General features: G+C 32.7%; 1 protein-coding gene across 1 annotated transcript in view; it reads left to right on the plus strand.

Moving 5' to 3' along the window:
* ctdp1 (CTD (carboxy-terminal domain, RNA polymerase II, polypeptide A) phosphatase, subunit 1) overlaps nt 1-12,124 on the plus strand; it is a 210,415-nt gene that overhangs the window by 13,408 nt on the left and 184,883 nt on the right. The window contains exons 5-6 of the mRNA XM_056479626.1: nt 2,039-2,189; nt 5,291-5,381. Of these exons, the coding sequence (XP_056335601.1) occupies nt 2,039-2,189; nt 5,291-5,381 (242 nt within the window). The remainder of the gene's footprint in view (nt 1-2,038; nt 2,190-5,290; nt 5,382-12,124) is intronic.

Genomic DNA, 12,124 nt, shown 5'->3' on the forward strand with positions numbered 1-12,124 from the left:
TTCCAAGAATATATATTTCTGTGGAAAAGGCACCTGACAGACTGAAATGCAGGAGTATAGATAAGCATGTGTATTCTTGCTTTTTTGCTTTAAAGAAAATTGGGTTAAGACTTTCTTTAAAAAAAGAAATGATTCAACAAAGACAAACTAAGACTGATTCTGGGTATTCGATCAAACGTGTTATCTGAGATGATAGCATTAGTCACAGTGTACCTTAAATTTTGCCATCCAAATAAGACAAATCATTACATATTTCACTGCATTAACCTTTGGACTAGGCATGGGCTGGTATAAGATTCTGACGGTATGATAAACTTGGATAAAAGTATCATGGTTTTATGAAATTGTGATTACTGCTCTAAAATATATTCTTTTTAAATGTCTAGGTAAAAAACTAACTTTTTTCCACTTTGAACACAATATATTTTATTTATTAAACTTTTAAAATATTTTGGAGCAGTAAACATGTCAGGCTAAATAATTCAAATGAGTCATTGACTTCTGCTGTCTTCATTAGTTTCAAAAACTCAGATTTTCATATTTTTCTGCTGGAGATACTGTTGTCCTAAAGAACTAAAAACAAAATGTAAAAAAAATCCTTGCATATTCCATAGGAATGGTATAGCAGAAAATTTGGTCAGTTTTAAAACCTTGACTTTTCCAAACCACGGTATACATTGAAAACGGTTATCGTCCCATATCTGCTTTGGACTATAATTTTTTTAAATAAACAAAAAAATTGTATTCACATTTTGCCATTTAAATAATACAAATTCAAATACGATATGCTTTAAAAAATAAAATGTATTTTATTTTATTATTTTATTTTATTTCTGCTGTTTTCAGTCTTTTAAATGACTATATAAATTGTAAATGTTTGAAGGACTCTGTAAAGTGCGTGTTTACAGTATATATAGTACACATATAAACATCCAGTGTATACCCTGAGAAATAAATTTTATAAATGGGTTATTATTTTTTTATTAAAGTATTATTGGGAGATTTCTGAGTTACATTATTATTTTTTTTATATGTAATATAGTGTATTCAGTTCATCTGATCACACATTTATTTACTTATTTCATTACTTTGTCATACAATTTAACTTGTACATATTTATTTAAACATCAGTTGAATTTATTTTTTCATTTCTATGTCATACAGTTTATTTAAATCGTATGTAAACGTTGTTTAATTTTGTATTAATTGTACTAATTTGTATTAGTTTGTATTAAATTTGTTTAGAATTTTAATTGATTAAAATATTTGAAAAAAAAAACAGTTTTTGTTTTTCAATTTTGTTAAATTACTGTTTTACTTAATTTATTGATTTCTGATTTATTAAATCAATTGTTAACCTTTTTTTACTTTAAAAAATATTTTTCATAGACCCCTGCAGTATTTATTTTCAAAGAATTATATTAAACAAGAAGACTGGAGTAATGATGCTGAATTTATCTTTGACATCACCAGAATGAATTATATATTATATTTTAAAATATACCAAAAACAGAAATGGTCATTTCAAATGGTAATGTTTGATAAAGGTAATAGTTTTGTTACTCTTTTTACAGTATTCAAAATCATAAATATAGCCTTGCTGAGTATAAGATAATTCTTTTTGAAATTAATAAACCTTAATCTTACAAAACCCAAACAGTAACATTTTCAAAAATAAAAAAATAATGGTCCTTTAGTTAATGTGTTTATTAACATCAACAAACAATCCCATTTATTACAAGATTCTTTCATCTTTGTTAACTTTAATGTTATTTAAGTTCAATAATGTTAGTTCATGTTTGTTCCCTTTGCATTAACTATGTTTGAATTTTAATAATGCATTAGTATATGTTGAACTATGATTAATAAATGTTTTACAAGATTATTCATGCTTAGTTAATGTTAATATATTAACTAATATTATCTAATGGACCGTTATTCTAAAGTGTCTAAACTAATATTCTTATGTTAGTCTCTATATTGTATCGTTTTCTAATTAAGTTGATCATTTCTTGATCTTGTTTATATTTTTCTTCAGGGAATCTTTCATTTCCAGCTAGGACGAGGGGAACCTATGCTTCACACACGACTGAGACCTCACTGCAAAGACTTTCTAGAAAAGATCGCCAAACTCTTTGAGCTGCACGTCTTCACCTTCGGCAGCCGTTTGTACGCTCACACTATTGCAGGTACATTACTGTCATGTGGCAGACTTTTTTTGAATGGCAGATTTGTGAAAAGATTTCTTCTATTCCATTTATGCTGTAAAACATGAATGATGCTTCAGACCTTGAGGAAAGTTACAAATGTATTTTTTCTGAGCACTCATGAGGTTTTTTCCCCTTTCTTGGCCTGGTGACTGAGAGATCATGTTGTTCTTTTACTATGACACCAGGTGGCAGTATTTGTTCATTTTCTAAGCATTTGGAGGTTGTGGAAGGGTGCAATGTTTGCTGTGTTTGCATTTTTATTACAACAAATTGACAGTACGTGTAAAAATATGTAAATAGCAGTTAAGTTTAGGTATTGATAGTATTATAGATATAGAATATGATCATGCTGAGTATGTACTTCATAAGTACTAATAAACAACCAATATGTAAATAGTAGGCTTGCTAATAGGCTAAAGTTTGGATTCTCCCGCTATTTGGCCATTCTTGTTTCTTGTTGTCATAAAATGTCTGCTAAATGACCAGTAAAGAAAATCAGTTCAGGGATTTTCCACTTTCCACGTTTTTATTGAAGTCATCTATAATTTATTTATACCTTGATGGTATTTGTAAATGTCTTGTTGTTGGTATTGTTAATGTTTTGTGTTATGTGTCTATTGTGTATGTGGACTACAGTGTCCAAAACAAATGTGCAGCTCGAGTCCAAAACAAATTTCCTGCAAAGGACAACGAAGTACAAAACTAAACTATATGCAAGCTAGAATGTATAAGGATAAGACATGAGTGATGCATTCCTTCTTTCATTTCATTCAGAGCTTTTATTATTGAAAACTCACTGGTCCAAGAACATCCGAATCCGACTTTTAGTGATTGCTGCATTTTCAGAAATTTGTGTTTTTGTTTATAATCTGAAAAGATGTTGTGACTTTTTTTTTTATATATATATATTTTTTATCATCCAAAGCCACTTTTCTATAATGCAGTTAATGACAGGGAAGCCTAACATGCAGGAATGTGCTCATTTTGCATATGTGAGTGTTTGCCTTGTGCAAAAGCCACTAGTTCGGTGTCACTCGAAATCCATTAGTTTAGGCTTGAAGTTTATAGTCAGTGATTCTGTATTTTCTGTTTGTTTTAGACTTGTTTTTGATCAATGTTTTTTATTCTTTTTAATGTATTTTCCCTGTTGTACTGTTTAGGAGATTCTTACTTTTAAAAGATTTGTTATGCAGTAAGGGCAACAAGATTTTTTTTTTTTTTTTTTAGAATGTTTCAACTTTTAGGTTTGTTTCAGACCAGCCTATTTAACATCATTTCTGAATGCAATTGCAAAATTTCTAAATCCAGCTGCACACAATTTTTACAATGCAAACTAAATATTATGGGGTGATATACCATTTTTTTTCTTGAAACTATTGGTTCAACTTTATATTACATTTACATTTAGCTTTATATTATGATGGTTTATTTGAGGTTTGCTCTTTTGGTTGATATTAAATTGTAGTTCAGCGTAGTTCTTAATATATTTAGTGTATTTTTATTTGCAGGGAACAATTTTAAGTATTCTTTATGCATTTTCAGCAGTTTTCTTTGTAGAGACTTTTACGTTTACTTTTCGACTGAAGTATATGCAACTTTAGCAACTGACATAACGCATTTGTAAAAGCTGCATTCAGTGCATTGTGATAATTTTATACTAATAATTGCTTACAGGTTATCAACATATCATAATGATTTCTTCTGATAGTAAAGACTGGGGTAATGATTCTGAAAATCCAGCTTTGAAGTTGGAATAAATTACTATTCAAAATCTATATGCATGCAAAACAGTTTACACAATATATTACTGCTCTGGTTTGTATCTTATATCAAATCATTGCAGTCAAACAAAACATTAACAAATTGACATTTAAGAAAACAGTAATAAAAATGTTAACATTAATTTGACACACACACAAACTCAAATATTTCCCAAGTTACTGTTTTACAGAGCAAAGAATTTCACAGTATTTCCTATAATATTATTTCTTCTGGAGAAAGTCTTTTTTTTTTTTTGCTAGAATAAAAGCAGTTTTTAAATAAAAAATAAAATTTAATGTCTATATTATTAGCCCCCTTTAGCAATATTTTTACTCTATTGTCTACAGAACAAACCATCGTTATACAATGGCTTGCCTAATTACCCTAGTTAACCTAATTAACCTAGTTAAGCCTTTAAATGACAATTTAAGCTGAATACTAGTATCTTGAAATGTTAAACAATCTTTTCTCTGTTAAACAGAAATTGGGGAAAAAATATACATGGGGGTTAATAATTTAGGATGGCCAATAATTCTGATTTCAATTGTGTGAATATGTATATATGTGGGTGTGTGTATGTGTATGTATGTGTATACATGTATGTGTGTGTGTTAAATATTAAATATGCTAAATCATGTTTTTGTGTGTACAAAGATGTATTTATGAAAGTGGGATGAAGCATGATGTTAACAACTTTCATTTATATTAAAAAAATAGTGCAAAATATTTCTTACATTTGCATGTGCTATTAAAAAAGGAAATGTATGCGATATACAGTATAGTTTTTTCAGTATTCTAAATTTAATTTGTTGGTATGTGTGGAGTTTATACAGTCTGCTTTTAGTTCAAGTAAGATTTTTCTGGATCTCTTCAGCACAGCAGATCCCCCAGATTTCCCGGTTTCCTTGAACAAGACCTTCTTTTATTGTGTGAACTTCCGTTTATATTTTTATCCAGTGTTCGGTATCTCGTCGTCAGAACTTCCCACAAAACCATGTCCAGCAATTTCACATAGACACAATCAGAAGTGGATAAAGCAAGAAAAATTCAGAATTAAAGTCTTGATTTCGGTGAATAGCTCATGCTGGAGAGTGAAAGCGTGTCAGCGGTGCAATTTTGAAAACACAAAAGAAGTGCATTATTTTTTTCCCTGTTTTTCCATTTTATTATGCTGTAAATAGTCTTAGTAATGTCCAAGCGAAACTACAGAGATTACAGCTCCGCTTCCAGCCATAAATGATGCTTTACCTTGAAAAGAAATGAAAGTAATTGTTTCACTATTTCTCTTACTCATACCAGGCTTTTTCTTTCTTCAAAAGGTTTTTTAGACCCAGAAAAGAAGCTCTTCTCTCATCGGATCTTGTCCAGAGATGAATGCATAGATCCCTTCTCTAAGACAGGAAACCTCAGGTGAGTCTCAAGTTTTACTTTAAACTAGTGCTTGAATAACAAATCACAATGGATAAATCTTGATGTTGGAACAAAACACACATTTCTGTTTAAAAATCATTGGGAAGTCATTTATGCGAGATGTCAGACAGGACTATCATTTACATTTTTTACCATTAGGAGGAAATTTACAGTAGTATTTATCATGTTAATGTCAATTATACATATTTTAGTAGACTGTAATTAGGGCTGTGTGATTTGGGCAAAAAAAACCTATCATGATTTTCTTGAAGAATATTTCAATTTCGATTTTAATCACAATTTTTTCATAGACAGACTGAATCTGTGTTTACAGATTACAGTGTGGTGACCCCTGATAAATAAGGGACTAAACCGAATGAATGAATGAAGATACTGTTTCTTAAGACTTTGAGATCCTTTTTTGATTTGATATTTATTTACTAGATTTGAGAATCCTGAAACCCAAATATCATGTTTTCTGCAAACAAACGAAGCAGCTCATCTGACTTTAACATTAACATTGAGGAATAATGGAGAATGTTTTTTAGCAGATCATCTTTTTAGAAGGATTTTTGAAGGATCATCTGATACTGAAGACAATGATGAGGAAAATACAGCTTTTCCATAACAGAAATAATTTGCATTTAAGAAAGGTATTCATATATAGGAAATACATTCATGTAACAATCAAATAATGTTACTACACTAAAAAAAATGCAGGGTTCTACACAATTCCTTGATGTTGTCCCAACACAAATCGATTGACTTTACTTATCTATTCTTACAAATTTAGGTGGATTGAACATGAAACAATTAAGTTGTCCCAAAAACCTCAAGAATTGTGTTGTTTGTTTCAGCTCAGTGTGAATCTGAAATATATTTCAAAAGAAAAACGAGTAGATATTTATCAAAGACCTGTAACATGGCTCTAAAACAGACATGAAATAAAATAAAAATCACCTAAAGCTGTAAAAAAAATTGCCTCTAGAACAAACCTATGGCAAAACAAATGTGTGTGTGTGTGTGTGTGTATGTGTGAGTGCGCGCGCACCGTCTAACTCAAGTTAGGCCCCGATGTTCTGCTTAACCATTTATCAGAAGTAGTTGCGTGTGTGTGTTCACACATTTGTTTTGTCATGCATAGATCATAGACCTCTTTGTGACGCTGTCGTGAAATAGGCCGTTCACATATCAAGTTTTTTGCACGCACAAGTCCATTATTTCCTATGGAGGCGAGTGTATTGGGTGCACATATTGAGAGCGGCACGCCATGTATGCCAGGCTCACCCAGCTGAAAACATCTATTTTCAGACAAACTTTAAATTCAGCTTTTCAGAATGCCGCACCGCGAGTCACGTAACAAGAACTGACCAATCAGCTTCATGTGGAATATACACATTTTGGTTCCCACAGACAAACAGAAGACACCCGAATACCTAGTGCTTTTTAATTCTCCCCATACATAAAACTTGTGTTGGAACTGCAGCAATGATTTGTTGGGTTATCATCCTCTGAGAAAATGGTTGATGCTCACCGAGCAGCGACAAAGGAGCAACCACAAAGCATGTTGAAAATGCAATGCGCTCATGCTTTCTGGCATGCACTAGATTGCAGGCGTTTCATTACCACAACGTAAAATGGCCGTGGCTCGGTCGGTGTTTGGGAAACGCCCCCTTTAAAAAAGATCATGCGCATTATAGGTGTTTTTTTTGCGCAGTCATTTCAAACATTAGCTCCGATGAATAAAAACCTTCCGCGGTGGATAATGAAGGAAAAAAAATACAGGTTATTTTTTGTTTTTATAATGTTATATTTTAATGATTTCATTAGCAAAAACAGCCGACCACATTTTACTCTGTTTTACTCTGTTTGAATGTTAACTATAAAGTCTAGGGGCTTTTGTACTTCCATGGTAAACCACAAAATAATAATAATAATGGTTGTGGTACATTAGATTAACCGTGTTTTTGTAGTTTAAAATATGGTAATCAGTCCTGTTTAAGCAAATAAATACCACATTTTTCTGTAAGAAACTGTGGTTAATTTTTCTTACTCGATCTTAGTTAAATAACCGAACATATTTATTTTCTATTTTTAATTAAAGTCATCATACACAAAACATCTGGGTTCAGGACAGGTATCTGATGTTACTGTATATAATAGAATAACTATCAGACGCGAAACACCTGGGTTCAGGACGGGTATCTGATGTTAATGTATATAATATAAAAGTGATCATACATGAAACACCAGGGATCAGGACAGGTATCTGATGTTAAATACAATAAAAGTGATCATACATGAAACACCTCAGATCAGGACAGGTATCTGATGTTAACAAATTCAAAATGATCATACATGAAACACCTGAGATCAGGACAGGTATCTGATGTTAATGTATATAATATAAAAGTGATCATACATGAAACACCAGGGATCAGGACAGGTGTCTGATGTTAAATACAATAAAAGTGATCATACATGAAACACCTCAGATCAGGACAGGCATCTGATGTTAACAAATTCAAAATGATCATACATGAAACACCTGAGATCAGGACAGGTATCTGATGTTAATGTATATAATATAAAAGTGATCATACATGAAACACCTGAGATCAGGACAGGTATCTGATGTTAACTAATATAAAAGTGATCATACATGAAACACCAGGCATCAGGACAGGTATCTGATGGTACTGTATATGATGTATAAAGTATTTGACACAAAACCCCTGGGATCAGTATCTTAAGTTCTAACATTATTAATGTAATCTGACAGGTATCTTACTTTGTTTAATATAAGATAAACTAACTTCACATGAAACACCTGCGATCAGGACAGCTATTTCAAAGTACTGCATATAAAAGGCATTGGACACGAAACCCCTGCGATTGCGTACAGGTATCTGAAACAAACAGCTGTTTACACAATCTGCGCATGATCCGTGACCTATTCAAATTCACAGATAGGCCACGCCCACCCGATGACGTAGTAGCGGTTACGCTGTACTGAAACCTCTGGAAAAAAGTGCCTGCCCATGCTTTCCACGTACTTTTAGATGCAATATCCTCTATCCAAAGTAGCTTAATCCCATACCACAGATGTTGACTTTTTTGGAACCAAGTCCTCCTGTGCTGAAGCATCATCCCTGTATACGCAGACTATTCAGTGTCCTGTTCTCGTGATCTGTTTAGGTGCGCTGTGTTATGATTGGTTTAAATACCATACTGCGGGAAAATCGTGCATGTCCGAAATGCAATTTCGATTCAATTTCAATTAATTAAAAACTATAAAATGATAATGTTGATACCTTTAGAAGTGTTTTAGTCAAATTTAGCTCTAAAGTTTTTAGAAAATAATTTTAACCAACTTTTCTAGTTACATTTTGGAAATAGCTAAAGCTGATTCTGGGCATAAACATAGTCATAGAAGGGTATGACATAAAAAAATAGCTTTGACATGTTGTGGTTACTGTGAAAATCTGCACTAATGTGCCTTTTTTGTTCCAACAACATAAAGCATGATATTTCAGCTCCTTTCAACAACAAAAGAGTTGTTGAGTAGAGTTTTTGAATGTTGTGAGGAAGTTTTAAATTGATCAAAATGGAGTGTTAGCACATTTTATTTCTTATGTTTATTTCAAATAAATGCTGTTTCCGTCAGCATGGTGGCTTAGTGGTTAGCACTGTCGCATCACAGCTAGAAGGTTGCTGGTTCGAGTACCGACTGGACCAGTTGGTGTTTCCGTGTGGAGTTTGCCTGTTCTCCCCGTGTTGGCGTGGATTTCCTCCAGGTGCTCTGGTTTCCCCCACAGTCCAAAGACATGCGGTATAGGTGAATTGTACAAACAAAATTGGCCTTAGTGTATGAGTGTGTGTGTGTGTGTGTGTGTGTGTGTGTGTGTGTGTGTGTGTGTGTGTGTGAATGCGAGTAGTATGGGTGTTTACCAGTACTGGGTTGCAGCTGGAAGGGCGTCCGCTGTGTAAAACATATGCTGGAGTAGTTGGCGGTTCATTACGCTGTGTCAACCCATGATAAATAAGGGACTAAGCTGAATGAATGAATGAAATTGCTGTGTCTTTAGACTTTGAGATCCTATTTATTTGAGATTTACTAACTTGAGAATCCTGAAAACGAAATATTGTGTTTTCTGCAAACATATGAAGCAGCACAACTGGCTTTAAAATTAACAATGAGCAATAATAATTTTTTGAAAAAAGAAGTATTTTTGAAGGATCGTTTGGCATTGAAGACGGGAGGAATGATGACGAAAATACAGCTTTGAAATAACAGAAATAATTTACATTTTAAAAAAGGTATACAAATATAGAAAATAACACAAATCGATTGAGTTTACTTATCTGTTTTTATAAATCCAATTTAAGTGTATTGGACATAAAACAATCAAGTTGTCCCAGAAAACCTCAAGAATTGTGCTGCTTCAGCTCATTTTACACAAGTAGTTTGAACAAGCAACAAAAATAATTTTTGGAGTGTATTTTTATTTGAGTATTATTATTGCTAATATGATTTGAATATAGTTTAGTCTAAACTTGTTTATATAGTTTATTAAAATATTTATAAACTGAGCTATATTAGTTTAGACTAAATTAAAGAAATAAAATAGAACCACAAACTTTTGAGCACTAGTGTAACTTTAGTAATGTGACCTTCATGATTTTATTAGTTCATGTCAAGATTTTAGTATTTCATCATTAAATGTGGGCTGTGATGTTATTAGTGTGTTTGATGAATTCGTGGAAAGTTCTTATTTAGAATTAGCAATTAATTATTTACTCTTTGTTTTATTTGAATTCATTTGAAAAGGCTAAATTATAGTGATGAATTCAGAGTATCCAAGGCATTCGTTTTTTTTTTTTTAGATATAAAGCTCAGTCAACCACATGTGAAAGTGCTGCGTGTTTTTATTTCGTGACTCCAGCAGTGTGAACAAAGGTTCTCTGCACGAGTGCACATCTTCAGATGAGACGTGTCTTTGTGAAGGGCTTCACTGTGATTCAGCTTAAGTCTAAACATTGTTCAATTGCAGATAAGGTGCTGTCTTACAGACCTTCACTTTTTGTCTAAATCTGAATGCATCACTGATCAAGAATGCGATGAACATTGAATATATTTTGGACCTTGGTGTATTCATTTATGCAGCATGATCTTGTTTCAGTTTGCATTTCAGAAGAATTATTTAAACTTGTAAAACATGTACATGTTGTGAAAATGTACCCCCATTTCTCAAGTGTTTCTCTCGTTTGTACATCCTTGATGTCATTTCCTTTGAGCTGAAACACTCAGTAAACCTTTGAAGATGGACGCTGAACATTTTAATCATTAAAATGACTTGAAAAGGCACTTTAAGCTCATAATTAGTGTTGGGAACATCTCTTCTGAACTCCTCTTCACCTCTTTTAAAGGGATAGTTCACTTAAGAGTAAAAAAAATAGCCAATTTACTCGCCATCCACTTAGGAGTTTCTTTTGTTGAACAAGAAAAAAGATATTCAGAAAAATGTTGGTAGCCAGATATGAAAAGTCAGTGGGAACGATTTATCAACTTTCCTCAAAATATCTTTTTAATGTGTTCTAAAGAAATGTTTTTGGAACACTTTTGGATACGTAAATATTCATTGCAGTTCTTAATTTGGGATAAACTTATGTTAAGTGCAATAGAAGACATAACGTTAAATGCTAACGTTATCCTGATAGTAGACGTTTCAAAGTCAATTGTTTCTTCGATGCTACCGATGACAATTTGGTATCGGTTCATAATAGATCATAACTGGAAGGAAGTGGTGATTCTACGTAGGAATCACTATCAGAACGTCAAAATGTTTGTTTTATCTGGTTTATAATTGTGTAAATTGACCAAAATAAGAAAGGCCGAAGAGCTTTTATAGATTTCCAAAAGTTTTTGCTCATAAAGGGGGAAAGTTCAAGTAACTGGCTGAAAATGAAATAAAAATGAAAGGAAACTCTATTTCTCTCTCTCTCACACACACACTCTGTGGCCTGTTTGACCTGCTGGCATGGCATTTCCTCTCCTCTAGGCTGTTATAGCGATACTTGAGCATCCAGACACAGGCGTGTCTGCAGAGCGAGTTTTTAACGTTTATCAGTGTTTATCATCGGTGAACAGCACCAGAGCGTTAGAGCCAATCTCAGCCCTTTTTGTTGAGCGCATGACCAATCATAGGAGTGTAAGAAAAAACTCACTCGACAGGGCTCATAAAGCGAACGGGATATTTACCTTTGTTTACTTGCTATAAATGCTCATGTTGTTCTTTGCATGTACTTCAGTATTTAAAGGTCCAGTTCTGACTGTTTGTATTAAAGGACAAAATAGGATTACAAATAGTATATAAATATATATATATATATGTTTTTCTTGTGCTGTGAAGTAAAATATAATTGTGTATGGAAAGCATCGTCAGTGCGCTGTGATGCATCGAGATATCGGATCGAACCGAATTGATGGCATGATAATCGTAACCGAACCGTGAGACTAGTGTAGGTTCAGACCTCTATTATTTTCTATTTGTATTTCCTTGGATTTATGATATAAATCACAAAAATACGAAGTTTCCTCTGTCTCCCATTCAGTTTTTTTACTTCCTGCCCTCCATTTGAATTTCATGCGTGACCAGAACCACGTGATTGCAAACAACCTATAGTAAAGTAAGTAATTCCAATACCGAATTTAAGAAAAAAAGAAGATATGTTGATGATTG

This window comes from Danio aesculapii, chromosome 19 (genome assembly GCF_903798145.1).
Source record: "Danio aesculapii chromosome 19, fDanAes4.1, whole genome shotgun sequence".
NCBI classification, from domain to species: domain Eukaryota; kingdom Metazoa; phylum Chordata; class Actinopteri; order Cypriniformes; family Danionidae; genus Danio; species Danio aesculapii.